Source organism: Pleurodeles waltl, chromosome 12 (genome assembly GCF_031143425.1).
Source record: "Pleurodeles waltl isolate 20211129_DDA chromosome 12, aPleWal1.hap1.20221129, whole genome shotgun sequence".
Classification (NCBI taxonomy): domain Eukaryota; kingdom Metazoa; phylum Chordata; class Amphibia; order Caudata; family Salamandridae; genus Pleurodeles; species Pleurodeles waltl.
The window spans coordinates 13,720,922-13,735,766 of NC_090451.1; the positions used below are offsets into that span (position 1 = coordinate 13,720,922).

General features: G+C 54.2%; 1 protein-coding gene across 1 annotated transcript; it reads right to left on the reverse strand.

Annotated features, from left to right (window-relative positions):
* Window positions 1-428: 428 nt before the first annotated feature.
* Window positions 429-8,158, reverse strand: LOC138267017 (trichohyalin-like). The gene is given in 6 exon segments (XM_069215865.1): window positions 429-2,289; window positions 2,404-2,981; window positions 3,041-3,698; window positions 3,791-4,695; window positions 4,698-5,553; window positions 8,127-8,158. Coding segments are annotated over 6 exon segments (4,890 nt in total).
* Between the last annotated feature and the right edge of the window lie 6,687 nt (window positions 8,159-14,845).

Consider the following 14,845-nt stretch of genomic DNA (forward strand, 5'->3'; position numbering starts at 1 on the left):
GTGATGGTTACGTCCAAGGGGATCTCACATGATTCTTCTCTTAGAAGTCCTCAGCTCAGCTACCATCTTTCGGTCCAGCCAATTCTCTTTTTGAAGGTAATCCAGGTATGAAGTTCAGTATATTTCAATGCCAGCAGGGCCAAACAGGCAGTTGGTTTGAGGTAAATGAAGCAGAGAGAGATGATGGTTTAGGGAACATGCAGGTGGTGACGTGGATGGCGTCTCTTCGGCACACTTGGGGTTTCGTCGGTGCCCTAAATCAGACAGTCCTGAGGATGGGCATCTGAAAAAGATCAGCTTATGGGATGTCCATCCATCTCAGCAAACATGGACTGTTCCATATATACCATCCTTTATACCCACTTTGGTGACCTCCTCAAACTTGTCTTCGAAGACTTGTTGAGGGGGCTCAGAAGAGGTCTTCTTCATCAATGTGGCGCAGTGAGCCCAGTGGCATCCTCAGAAGGGCTGGACACAATGACACACAGCAGGGATCCCCGGCCAAGGAAGGGTGGTAGACACGCAGTAGTAGCTCTGGCGGTAACAGGATCTTCTCCACAACTACCCCCACCCCGGGGTCTTGCTCTGCAGATTGGAAGATGCTGCTGCTGACATCTCTGTTCCTGATGCCGCTGCTGAGATATGCTGCTGCTGAGATCTCCGTTCCTGATGCCGCTGCTGAGATCTCTGTTCCTAATGCCGCTGCTGAGATCTCTGTTCCTGATGCCGCTGCTGAGATCTCTGTTCCTGATGCCGCTGCTGAGGTCTCTGTTTCTGATACCGCTGCTGAGGTCTCCATTCCTGATGCCGCTGCTGAGATCTCTGTTCCTGATGCCGCTGCTGAGATCTCTGTTCCTGATGCTGCTGCTGAGGTCTCTGTTCCTGATGCCGCAGCTGAGGTCTCTATTCCTGATGCTGAGGTCTCCATTCCTGATGCCGCTGCTGAGGTCTCCGTTCCTGATGCTGCTGCTGAGATCCCCGTTCCTGATGCTGCTGCTGAGATCTGCAGCTGCCGAGATCTCCGCTCCTGATGCTGCTGCTGAGATCTGCTGCTGCTGAGAACTCCGTTCCTGATGCCGCTGCTGAGGTCTCTGTATCTGAAGCCGCTGCTGAGGTCTCTGTATCTGAAGCCGCTGCTGAGGTCTCTGTATCTGAAGCCGCTGCTGAGGTCTCTGTGCCCGATGCCGCTGCTGAGGTCTCTGTGCCCGATGCCGCTGCTGAGGTCTCTGTGCCCGATGCCGCTGCTGAGGTCTCTGTTCCTGATGCCGCTGCTGAGGTCTCCGTTCCTGATGCCGCTGCTGATGTCTCCGTTCCTGATGTTGCTGCTGACGTCTCCATTCCTGATGTTGCTGCTGACGTCTCCGTTCCTGATACCGCTGCTGAGGTCTCCGTGCCTGATGCCGCTGCTGAGGTCTCCGTGCCTGATGCCGCTGCTGACGTCTCCGTGCCTGATGCCGCTGCTGAGGTCTTCGTGCCTGATATCGCTGCTGAGGTCTTCGTGCCTGATGCCGCTGCTGAGGTCTCCGTTCCTGATGCCGCTGCTGAGGTCTCCGTTCCTGATGCTGCTGCTGAGGTCTCCGTTCCTGATGCTGCTGCTGAGGCCTTCGTGCCTGATGCCGCTGCTGAGGTCTCCGTGCCTGATGCCGCTGCGTTCCTGATGCCGCTGCTGAGGTCTCCGTTCCTGATGCTGCTGCTGAGGTCTCTGTTACTGATGCTGCTGCTGAGGTCTCCGTCCCTGATGCTGCTGCTGAGGTCTCTGTTACTGATGGTGCTGCTGAGATCTCCGTTCCTGACGCTGCTGCTGAGATCTGCTGCTGCTGAGATCTCCGCTCCTGACGCTGCTGCTGAGATCTCCGCTCCTGACGCTGCTGCTGAGATCTGCTGCTGCTGAGATCTCCGCTCCTGATGCTGCTGCTGAGATCTGCTGTTGCTGAGATCTCTGTTCCTGATGCCGCTGCTGAGGTCTCCATGCCTGATGCCGCTGCTGAGGTCTCCGTTCCTGATGCTGCTGCTGAGGTCTCCGTGCCTGATGCTGCTGCTGAGGTCTCCGTTACTGATGCTGCTGCTGAGGTCTCCGTTCCTGATGCTGCTGCTGAGATCTGCTGAGATCTCCGCTCCTGACGCTGCTGCTGAGATCTCTGCTCCTGATGCTGCTGGTGAGATCTGCTGTTGCTGAGATCTCCGTTCCTGATGCCACTGCAGAGGTCCCCGTGCCTGATGCCGCTGCTGAGGTCTCTGTGCCTGATGCCGCTGCTGAGGTCTCTGTGCCCGATGCCGCTGCTGAGGTCTCTGTGCCCGATGCCGCTGCTGAGGTCTCAGTTCCTGATGCCGCTGCTGAGGTCTCCATTCCTGATGCCGCTGCCGAGGTCTCCGTTCCTGATGGTGCTGCTGAGGTCTCCGTGCCTCATGCTGCTGCTGAGGTCTCCATTACTGATGGTGCTGCTGAGATCTCCGTTCCTGACGCTGCTGCTGAGATCTGCTGCTGCTGAGATTTCCGCTCCTGACGCTGCTGCTGAGATCTGCTGCTGCTGAGACCTCCACTCCTGATGCTGCTGCTGAGATCTGCTGCTGCTGAGATCTCCGTTCCTGATGCCGCTGCTGAGGTCTCCATTCCTGATGCCGCTGCTGAGGTCTCCGTTCCTGATGGTGCTGCTGAGGTCTCCGTGCCTGATGCTGCTGCTGAGGTCTCCATTACTGATGGTGCTGCTGAGATCTCCGTTCCTGACGCTGCTGCTGAGATCTGCTGCTGCTGAGATCTCCGCTCCTGACGCTGCTGCTGAGATCTCCACTCCTGATGCTGCTGCTGAGATCTGCTGCTGCTGAGATCTCCGTTCCTGATGCCGCTGCTGAGGTCTCCATGCCTGATGCCGCTGCTGAGGTCTCTGTGCCCGATGCCACTTCTGACGTCTCCGTTCCTGATGCTGCTGCTGAGGTCTCCTTTCCTGATGCCGCTGCTGAGGTCTCCGTTCCTGATGCCGCTGCTGAGGTCTCCGTGCCTGATGCCGCTGCTGAGGTCTCTGTGCCCGATGCCACTTCTGACGTCTCCGTTCCTGATGCTGCTGCTGAGGTCTCCTTTCCTGATGCCGCTGCTGAGGTCTCCGTTCCTGATGCCGCTGCTGAGGTCTCCATGCCTGATGCCGCTGCTGAGGTCTCTGTGCCCGATGCCACTTCTGACGTCTCCGTTCCTGATGCTGCTGCTGAGGTCTCCTTTCCTGATGCCGCTGCTGAGGTCTCCGTTCCTGATGCCGCTGCTGAGGTCTCCGTGCCTGATGCTGCTGCTGAGGTCTCCGTTACTGATGGTGCTGCTGAGATCTCCGTTCCTGATGCTGCTGCTGAGATCTGCTGCTGCTGAGATCTCCGCTCCTGACGCTACTGCTGAGATCTGTTGCTGCTGAGATCTCCGCTCCTGATGCTGCTGCTGAGATCTGCTGCTGCTGAGATCTCCGTGCCTGGTGCCGCTGCTGAGGTCTCCGTGCCTGATGCCGCTGCTGAGGTCTCCGTGCCCGATGCCGCTGCTGAGGTCTCTGTTCCTGATGCCGCTGCTGAGGTCTCTGTTCCTGATGCCGCTGCTGAGGTCTCCGTTCCTGATGCCGCTGCTGAGGTCTCCGTTCCTGATGCCGCTGCTGAGGTCTCCGTTCCTGATGCCGCTGCTGAGGTCTCCGTTCATGATGCCGCTGCTGACGTCTCTGTGCCTGATGCTGCTGGTGATGTCTCTGTTCCTGATGTCGCTGCTGACGTCTCCGTTCCTGATGCCGCTGCTGACTACTCCGTGCCTGATGTCGCTGCTGACTTCTCTGTTCCTGATGTCGCTTCTGACTTCTCCGTTCCTGATGTCGCTGCTGAGGTCTCCGTTCCTGTTCCTGATGCTGCTGCGATGCTGCTGCTGAGGTCTCCGTTCCTGATGCTGCTGCTGAGGTCTCTGTGCCTGATGCCACTGCTGAGGTCTCTGTGCCTGATGCCACTGCTGAGGTCTCTGTGCCCGATGCCACTGCTGAGGTCTCTGTGCCCGATGCCACTGCTGAGGTCTCTGTGCCTGATGCCGTTGCTGAGGTCTCTGTGCCCGATGCCGTTGCTGAGGTCTCTGTGCCCGATGCCACTGCTGAGGTCTCTGTTCCTGATGCTGCTGCTGAGATCCCCGTTCCTGATGCTGCTGCTGAGATCTGCAGCTGCCGAGATCTCCGCTCCTGATGCTGCTGCTGAGATCTGCTGCTGCTGAGAACTCCGTTCCTGATGCCGCTGCTGAGGTCTCTGTATCTGAAGCCGCTGCTGAGGTCTCTGTATCTGAAGCCGCTGCTGAGGTCTCTGTATCTGAAGCCGCTGCTGAGGTCTCTGTGCCCGATGCCGCTGCTGAGGTCTCTGTGCCCGATGCCGCTGCTGAGGTCTCCGTTCCTGATGCCGCTGCTGAGGTCTCCGTTCCTGATGCCGCTGCTGAGGTCTCCGTTCCTGATGCCGCTGCTGAGGTCTCCGTTCCTGATGCCGCTGCTGAGGTCTCCGTTCATGATGCCGCTGCTGACGTCTCTGTGCCTGATGCTGCTGGTGATGTCTCTGTTCCTGATGTCGCTGCTGACGTCTCCGTTCCTGATGCCGCTGCTGACTACTCCGTGCCTGATGTCGCTGCTGACTTCTCTGTTCCTGATGTCGCTTCTGACTTCTTCGTTCCTGATGTCGCTGCTGAGGTCTCCGTTCCTGTTCCTGATGCTGCTGCGATGCTGCTGCTGAGGTCTCCGTTCCTGATGCTGCTGCTGAGGTCTCTGTGCCTGATGCCACTGCTGAGGTCTCTGTGCCTGATGCCACTGCTGAGGTCTCTGTGCCCGATGCCACTGCTGAGGTCTCTGTGCCCGATGCCACTGCTGAGGTCTCTGTGCCTGATGCCGTTGCTGAGGTCTCTGTGCCCGATGCCGTTGCTGAGGTCTCTGTGCCCGATGCCACTGCTGAGGTCTCCGTTCCTGATGCTGCTGCTGAGGTCTCCGTTCCTGATGCTGCTGCTGAGGTCTCCGTTCCTGATGCTGCTGCTGAGATCTACGTTCCTGACGCTGCTGCTGAGATCTGCTGCTGCTGAGATCTCCGCTCCTGATGTTGCTGCTGAGATCTGCGGCTGCTGAGATCTCCGTTCCTGACGCTGCTGCTGAGATCTGCTGCTGCTGAGATTTCCGCTCCTGATGTTGCTGCTGAGATCTGCTGCTGCTGAGGTCTCTGTGCCTGATGCCGTTGCTGAGGTCTCTGTGCCCGATGCCGCTGCTGAGGTCTCCGTTCCTGATGCCGCTGCTGACGTCTCCGTTCCTGATGCTGCTGCTGACGTCTCCGTTCCTGATGTCGCTGCTGAGGTCTCCGTTCCTGATGTCGCTGCTGAGGCCTCCGTTCCTGATGCCGCTGCTGAGGCCTCCGTTCCTGATGCCGCTGCTGAGGCCTCCGTTCCTGATGCCGCTGCTGAGGTTTCTGTTCCTGATTCTGCTGCTGCTGAGATCTACGTTCCTGATGCCCCTTCTGAGGTCTCTGTGCCTGATGCTGCTGCTGAGGGCTCCGTGCCTGATGCTGCTGCTGAGATCTACGTTCCTGATGGAAAGACAGGAATCACTCACCACAAGCAGGTGGTACCCGGAGGAAGGTATTATCGAGGCGAGCACAAGCAGTGATGGAAAGACAGGCATCACTCACCACAAGCAGGTGGTACCCAGAGGAAGGTATTATTGAGGTGAGCATAAGCGGTGATGGAAAGACCGTTATCACTCACCACGATCAGGTGGCAACTGGAGGAGGGTATTATAGAGTCGAGCACAAGTGGTGATGGAAAGAGAGGAATCGCTCACCACAAGCAGGTGGTACCCGAAGGAAGGTATTATCGAGGCGAGCATAAGCGGTGATGGAAAGACAGGTATCACTCACCACATGCAGGCACAAGTGGTGATGGAAAGACAGGTATCACTCACCACGAGCAGGTGGTAACTGGAGGATGGTATTATCGAGGCAAGCACAAGTGGTGATGGAAAGACAGGCATCACCCACGACGAGCAGGTGGCGCCCAGAGGAAGGTATTATTGAGGCGAGCACAAGTGGTGATGGAAAGACAGGCATCACTCACCAGAAGCAGGTGGTACCCGGAGGAAGGTTGTAGGAAAATGCCACTGTTGGCATGGTTACCCCCTAACTTTTTGCCTTTGCTGATGCTAAGTTTTGATTGAAAGTGTGCTGGGACCCTGCCAACCAGGCCCCAGCACCAGTGTTCTTTCCCTAAAACTGTACCTTTGTCTCCACAATTGGCACAGCCCTGGCACACAGATAAGTCCCTTGTAAGTGGTACCCCTGGTACCAAGGGCCCTGATGCCAGGGAAGGTCTCTAAGGGCTGCAGCATGTCTTATGCCACCCTGGGGACCCCTCACTCAGCACATACACACTGCCTCACAGCTTGTGTGTGCTGGTGGGGAGAAAAAGACTAAGTTGACATGGCACTCCCCTCAGAGTGCCATACCCACAACCCACTGCCTGTGGCATAGGTAAGTCACCCCTCTTGCAGGCCTTACAGCCCTAAGGCAGGGTGCACTATACCACAGGTGAGGGCATAGCTGGATGAGCACTATGCCCCTACAGTGTCTAAGTTAATTCTTAGACATTGTAAGTGCAGGGTAACCATACTGATTATATGGTCTGCGAGTTTGTCAAAAACTTCACAGTTCCATAATGGCTACACTGAAGTCTGGGAAGTTTAGTATCAAACTTCTCAGCACAATAAACCCACACTGATGCCAGTGTAAGATTTATTAAAAAATGCACACAGAGGGCATCTTAGAGATGCCCCCTGCATGCCAGCCCAACTGCTAGTGCTAGGCTGATTGGTCTCCGCCAGCCTCCCACTTCCAGACTAGTTTCTGGCCACATGGGGTGAGTGCCTTTGTGCACTCTGTGACCAGGAACAAAGCCGGTCCTGGCTGGAGGTGCTTCACACCTCCCCCTGCAGGAACTGTAACACCATGGGGGTGAGCCTCAAAGGCTCAAGCCTGGTGTTACAGCGTCCCAGGGCACTCCAGCTAGCGGGATGTCCGCCTCCCGTCCCCGGACACAGCCCCCACTTTTGGTGGCAAGTTTGGGGAAATACTGACGAAAACAAGGAGTCACCTCCTCAGCCAGGTCCATCCCTAAGGTGACCAGAGCTGAAGTGACGCCCTCCTTGGAAAATACCCCATCTTGTTTTGGAGGATTTAGCCCAATAGGAATAGGGATGTGCCCCCCTCCCCAAAGGGAGGAGGCACAAGGATGGTGTAGCCACCCTCAGGGACACTAGCCATTGGCTACTGCCTTCCAGCCCTAACACACCCCTAAATTTAGTATTTAGGGGTGACCCTGAACCCAGAAAATCAGATTCCTGATGACCTACAAAGAAGAAGGACTCCTAGCTGAAAAACCCAGCAGAGAAGAAGGAAGGCGACAACTGCTCTGGACCCAGCCCTACCAGCCTGTCTCCAACTTCAGAGAACCTGCACCAGCGATGCATTCTGCAGGCTAAGCAACCTCTGCCGACTCAGAGGACTGCCCTGCAGCTACAAAGGATCAAGAACTCCCGTGGATAGAGGACCTGTCCAACCAAAGAAAGAATAAACCATCTTTAAAAGGACTCTCACCTCACTCCAGAAGCGTGAGTCCCCACTACTCTGCACCTGACGACCCCAGCCCGTGTCCTGAGAAATCAACAACCCAGAGAGGATCCCCAGGTGACTCCGACAACGTGTCCACCCTGGGCTGACCTCTCTGAACCCCCACGATAAACACCTGCAGAGGGAATCCAGAGGTCCCGCCTGACCGAGACTGCTTGGGACAAAGATATCTGACGCCTGCAGAAGCACTGCACCCCCAGGCCCGTGAGAAACTGACCACCGGTGCAGCAGTGACCAGCAGACGGCCCTCAACCTTGCCCAGTAGGTGGCTGGCCCGAGAAGCCCCCCTGTGCCCTCCTGCAACGTCTGAGTGACTCCCGGGTCCCTCCATTGAAACCTATTGCAAATCTGACGCCCTGTTTGCCCACTGCACCCGGCCGCCCCTGTGCCGCTGAGGGTGTGTTTTGTGTGCCTACTTGGGGCCCCACCAGTGCTCTACTAAACCCCCCTGGTCTGCCCCCGAGGATGCGGGTACTTACCTGCCAGCAGACTGGAACCGGAACACCCCCATCTTCATAGGCACCCATGTTATTTTGGCTCCTCTTTAACCTCCGCACCTGACGGGCCATGTGTTGCTGGTGCTGGGTGTTTGGGGTTGCCTTGAACCGGCAACAGTGGGCTACCTATGCCCAGGAGACTGAACTTGTAAGTGCTTTACTTACTGTATGTAGGAAGCTGTATCTGTATATACTATATCAAAATGAGATATAGGTCTTCATTATGACATTGGCGGTAAATCCCACTTACCGCCATGCTGACTGCCTCCAACATACCGCCGCGGATATCCGCTTACCATATCACGATACAAACACACCAATCCGTCACTATTCAGCCACACTCACAAATCCGCCAGACCAAAGGTCAGTGATAAACTGGCAGTATCAAAACCCACACCATTGTGCCAACAGAACAACGCCCACAACATTATGACCCATGAATCACCACAGCGGACATTCAACAGCGGTAAACAATTGGCAGTACATACCGCCATGCTCAAAATACACACACACTAACAAAACAGCACCACATTGGACAATTCAAACTACACACACCTGACACACATACACACACCACACCCACAAACACACACCCACATTACCCACAACCCTTTACGACTAGAAATAATTGCCAGCTGAGCACTCACACAACCAGAGCCACAAACCACCATCACCTATACACCACCCACGCACCTCACATCACACACCCCAACACATCACCCTACACACTACACTCATGACACCACAACAACACCCCAGATTCTGAGGAGGAGCTAAGGGTCATGGTGGAGGAAATCATCAGGGTAGAGCCACAGATATTTGGATCACAGGTGCAGCAGACATCCATTGCTAGGAAGATGGAGGTAAGGCAGAGAATCGTGGACAGGGTAAATGCCGTGGGACAGCACCCCAGAACAAGGGATGGCATCAGGAAGAGGTGGAACGTCCTACGGGAGAAGGAACGTTCCACAGCAGCAAGACACCAAATAGCTGTACAGAGGACTGGCGGTGGATCCCCACCTCCGCACCCCCAAAACTAACAACATGGGAGGAGCAACTCTTGGCGATCATACATCCTGAGGGCCTGGCAGGAGGAGGAGTGGACTCTGGTAAGTCAAATCTCTATTACTATCACCCCCCTACCTGCATGCCATCACAAACCCTCACCCCTACCCTCACTCCCATCACTTCACCACCTCCCACATACCCCACCATCACAACCCACTCATCCCAATACCAAGCCCTGCATGTAACACCAATGCGTGGACACCACTCACAGACCTGTATGGACACCGAAAACTAAAGCATGCACATTAGAGAGAATCACCTAGCCCACAAAATCACTACTCACAAAAGGCAAAGTTGCCAGGGCAATAACAACCATACAGGGCAACACACCCCTGCACAAGATGACACACGCACAGGAACAATAACACTGCATTTACATCCACACAGGTCCCCCAGCCAACGTCACCAGAGAGGAGGTGCCAGCAACTTCCAGTCACCCCCAGAAGAGGCCCACAGTGATGACAGCAGCTTTGCTCGCCTGGATCTGGATTACCAACCTGGCCCATCATGGATCTCGGGACAGTCGGTTACCCAGGCACAGTCCCATACCACCACAGAGCCTCCCCCTCAGGAAACACCAGCACAGTACGCACCCAGCAGGCCCATACCTCTGTCCCCCGCTCACGTCAATCAGCAGTGTGTCCACCACTACAGGGACCTCAGGCCACCCCACAAACACAGGATGATCAGGGACCTGGGGTCAGTGGCGGTGGGCACACGGTTCAGGGGACAGAGGCACAGGACAACAGGGAAGCTGGGAGGACTGCTGTGCAATAGGGGGAGGACAGGCCGAGGGAACCAACTCTCCAGGAGGCAGTTACGGTGGAGGCCCAGCTGGGGATGGCTTCTCAACGAGAAAGGGGTGCCCGTTGAACCCTGACCCCCCCGATGGCCTGCATACTGGTGGTGGCCTATCTGGAGCTGGATGGGCGCTTGAGGGCATCACAGCAGCCACAAGGGGGTGAGTACAGTTTCCAAATATACTACTTGCGCGTGGTGGGGTGGTCTCCGGCTGGGGGATGTGGGCCTGTGGGTGCCCCTAGGCCAGGCCGGACATTGCAGGGTAGGTCCCTTGTTGGGCAGTGTATGTGAACCACCTCCAACCAAGCTCGTAGGCATCCACTACTGGGCAGGGGTCTGTGGGTCTCTGGTATGCTGTTAGTGGCGTTAGGTAATACTGTCAATGGGCTGGTGACTAGCATTGTGACTGGTAGTGCATTGCCTAATGCGTAGGGCTGTTCCCTGTGTGTGTGTGTGTGTGTGTCGTGTACGCCACCAGTGGTATTGGAGCAGCCATTGACCCAGTGTATCCTTTTTCTCCCCCCCCCCCCCCTTTTTGTTTTGTCACCCTGTCCTTCTGTGCATTAGCATCATCTGGCGGAGGAGCAGAGGCACCAGCGATGGAGGGAGCTGCATCCCAAAGGGCCCAGGAGGCTGAACCCACCGATGGTGAGGGCACCAGTGGGATGGAGGGCGATGGGAGCACCACGGTGGAGACAGGAGGGGACATTTCGGACAGTGATACCTCCTCAGATGGAAGCTCCCTGGTGGTGGTGGACACGTTTGTGGCCACCCCAACTACAGGTACAGCCGCCATCCCCGTACCAGCACCTCCCTCCCGGCAGCCCCTCAGCAAGTTTCCCGTGCCAGCTCACCCAAGAGGGTGGGCATCTCCTTCGACCCAGGCACCTCAGGCCCTGCCCCAGTTAGCCCTGCTGCCCTGAGTGAGGAGGCTATTGACCTCCTGTGACCCATCTCTTTGGGCAGTTGTAGGAGGCTGGCCTGGCTTGTAGTGGGTACCAGAGGTACTTATACCTTGTGCCAGGTCCAGTTATCCCTTATTAGGGTAGAAGAGGTGTTTCTAGCAGCTTAGGCTGGTAGAAGGTAGCTATAGCAGAGCAGATAAGGCTGAACTAGGAGACATGTAAAGCTCCTACTATACCACTGGTGTCATATGCACAATATCATAAGAAAACACAATACACAGAAGTACTAAGAAATAAAGGTACTCTATTTTTATGACAATATGCCAAAAGTATCTGTGAGTACCCTCAGTATGAGGATAAGGTATATACACAAGATATATGTACACAAACCAAAATTATGCAGGTAATAGCGAGAAAAGTAATGCAAGCAGTGTAGAATTACAGTAGATTGCAATAGGAGCACATAGGTATAGGGGCAACACAAACCATATACTCCAAAAGTGGAATGCGAACCACAAATGGACCCCAGACCTATGTGAGCTTGTAGAGGGTCACTGGGACTGTAAGAAAACAGTGAGGGTTAAAAAAATAGCCCACCCCAAGACCCTGGAAAGTAGGTGTAAAATGCACCTACTACCCCCAGAGAGCACAGAAGTTGTGATAGGGGGATTCTGCAGGAAGAACAAACACCAGCAATGCAACAACAGTGGATTTCCGGACCTGAGTACCTGTAAGACAAGGGGACCAAGTCCAATAGTCGCGACAGCGTCGAGAGTGGGCATGAGCCCAGGAAATGCCAGCTGAGGGTGCAAGGAAGCTGCCACTGGATGGAAGAAGCTTGGAGTTCTGCAAGAAAGAAGAGAGCTAGGGACTTCTCCTTTGGAAGACAGATGTCCCACGTCGCGATGAAGCTTGCAGAGGTGTTCCCACGCAGAAAGACCACAAATAAGCCTTGCTAGCTGCAAGGGTCGCGGTAGAGGTTCTTGGGTGCTGCTGTGGCCCAGGAGGGACCAGGATGTCGCCACTTGGAGGAGGAGACAGAGGGAGCGCCCGGCAACTCAGGGAGCCCTCACAGAAGCAGGGAGCACCCGCAGAAGTACCTGAACAGGCACTTGGAAGAAGAGTGAACCGGAGTCCACGCGAAGTCACAAAAGGGAGTCCCACGACGCCGGAGGACAACTCAGAAGGTTGTGCACTGCAGGAAGGAGTGTCAGGCGTCCTGAGCAGTCAGCGGTTGATCCTTTGGCAGAAGGTGAAGAGGGAGATGCAGAGGAACTCTGATGAGCTCTTGCCTTCGTTATGTGGTGAGATCCCCAAAGCAGAGACCCTAAATAGCCAGAAAAGGATGTTTGGCTACCTAGGAAGGAGGATTGGCTACCAAGAGAGGTAAGAGCCTATCAGGAGCCTCTGACGTCACCTGCTGGCACTGGCCACTCAGAGTAGTCCAGTGTGCCCCCAACACCTCTGTTTCCAAGATGGCAGAGGTCTGGGACACACTGGAGGAGCTCTGGGCACCTCCCCTGGGAGGTGCAGGTCAGGGGAGTGGTCACTCCCCTTTCCTTTGTCCAGTTTCACCCCAGAGCAGGGCTGGGGGATCCCTGAACCGGTGTAGACTGGCTTATGCAGAGATGGGCACCATCTGTGCCCATCAAAGCATTTCCAGAGGCTGGGGGAGGCTACTCCTCCCCAGCCCTCACACCTATTTCCAAAGGGTGAGGGTGTTACACCCTCTCTCAGAGGAAGTCCTTTGTTCTGCCTTCCTGGGCCAGGGCTGCCTGGACCCCAGGAGGGCAGAAACCTGTCTGAAGGGTTGGCAGCAGCAGCAGCTGCAGTGGAGACCCCGGAAAGGCAGTTTGGCAGTACCCGGGTTCTGTGCTAGAGACCCGGGGGATCATGGAATTGTCTCCCCAATGCCAGAATGGCATTGGGGTGACAATTCCATGATCTTAGACATGTTACATGTCCATGTTCGGAGTTACCATTATGACGCTATACATAGGTAGTGACCTATGAATAGTGCACGCGTGTAATGGTGTCCCCGCACTCACAAAGTCCGGGGAATTTGCCCTGAACGATGTGGGGGCACCTTGGCTAGTGCCAGGGTGCCCACACACTAAGTAACTTTGCACCCAAACTTCACCAGGTGAAGGTTAGACATATAGGTGACTTATAAGTTACTTAAGTGCAGTGGTAAATGGCTGTGAAATAACGTGGACGTTATTTCACGCAGGCTGCAGTGGCAGGCCTGTGTAAGAATTGGCAGAGCTCCCTATGGGTGGCAAAAGAAATGCTGCAGCCCATAGGGATCTCCTGGAACCCCAATACCCTGGGTACCTCAGTACCATATATTAGGGAATTATATGGGTGTACCAGTATGCCAATGTGAATTGGTAAATTTAGTCACTAGCCTGTCAGTGACAAATTTGGAAAGCAAAGAGAGCATAACCACTGAGGTTCTGGTTAGCAGAGCCTCAGTGAGACAGTTAGGCATCACACAGGGAACACATACAGGGCACATACTTATGAGCACTGGGGCTCTGCCTGGCAGGGTCCCAGTGACACATAGACTAAAACAACATATATACAGTGAAATATGGGGGTAACATGCCAGGCAAGATGGAACTTTCCTACAGGGAGGAACAACAGGTTCTGATAATAATAATACCCTTGCCATTTACATATAAGGGGGTTTAGTTTCTTTAATTCTTGATCAGACAGGTTGGAATATTCCAGTTGTACCTCATCCAGGAAAGACTGAGTTACTCCGATGATTTTACTGGGCTAAAGTAGATACTGTGATGGGGTAGAAGTAAACTCTGGATAACGGCGAGACAGAGCATCAGCCAGAATGTTTTGGGATCCAGGAATATGGGTGACATAAAAGTCATACTGACTGAAGAAGAAGGCCCAACGAGTCTGACGACTGTTCTGGCATAAAACGTTCCGTAGACATTGTAGACTACGATGGTCTGTTCTCACCTCGAAGGGCTCTTTGGAACCCATAAGAAACTGTCTCCACTCAAGGCAGGCTGTTTTCAGAGCTAATAACTCCCTTTCTAGTACTGAGTAATGTTGTTCCGACGCAGAGAGTACATGGGACAAATAGAAAAAAGGATGTTCAAGACCGTCATCTTCTTGTTGTTGGAGTAAGGCAGCTCCGATGGCTCTTTCAGAAGCATCTGTAACAACAATACATTTTTTGTTGGTATCTGGATGTCTCAATATCGGTGCTTGAGTGAAGGCCTTCTTGAGACCTTGAAAAGCTATTTCAGCCGCCCTAGCCCAAACAAAGCCTTTCTTTATATTCTCCTTTTTTAATGTTTGAGTTATGTGGCTGGTTTGTTCTGCAGAGTCTAAGATAAACTGCCGATAAAAATTAGCCAATCCTAGAAAACATTGTGTTTCCTTAATAGAGGAAGGAGAAGGCCAGTCTAGAATGGCTTGTACCTTTTCTTGGTCCATAGCTATGCCAGTGGGACTCAGGTGATATCCCAAATATTTGACTTCGGTCTTGTCAAACTCACACTTTTCTGGTTTACAGGACAGTTGATGTTCCTGGAGTCTTTGGAGGACTTGTTTCACATGAGAGGAATGCAGTTCAGGACGTCTAGAATAAATAAGGATATTGTCTAAATAGATGACGACCGTATGGTTCAAGAGATCAGAGAACACAGAGTCCATAAATCTTTGGAAAATGGAGGGGGCATTAGTGAAACCAAAAGGCATAACTCTGTACTCATAATGACCAAATGGGGTCCGGAAAGCAGTCTTCCACTCGTCTCCTTCTTTAATACGCAAAAGGTGGTAGGCTCCACGAAATCAAGTTTGGTAAATCGTTGAGCCCCTCTGACTGCCTCTAATATATCCTTGATGAGGGGCAAAGGATAACGGTCTTTTATAGTTATCTTATTTAGGCCTCGAAAATCC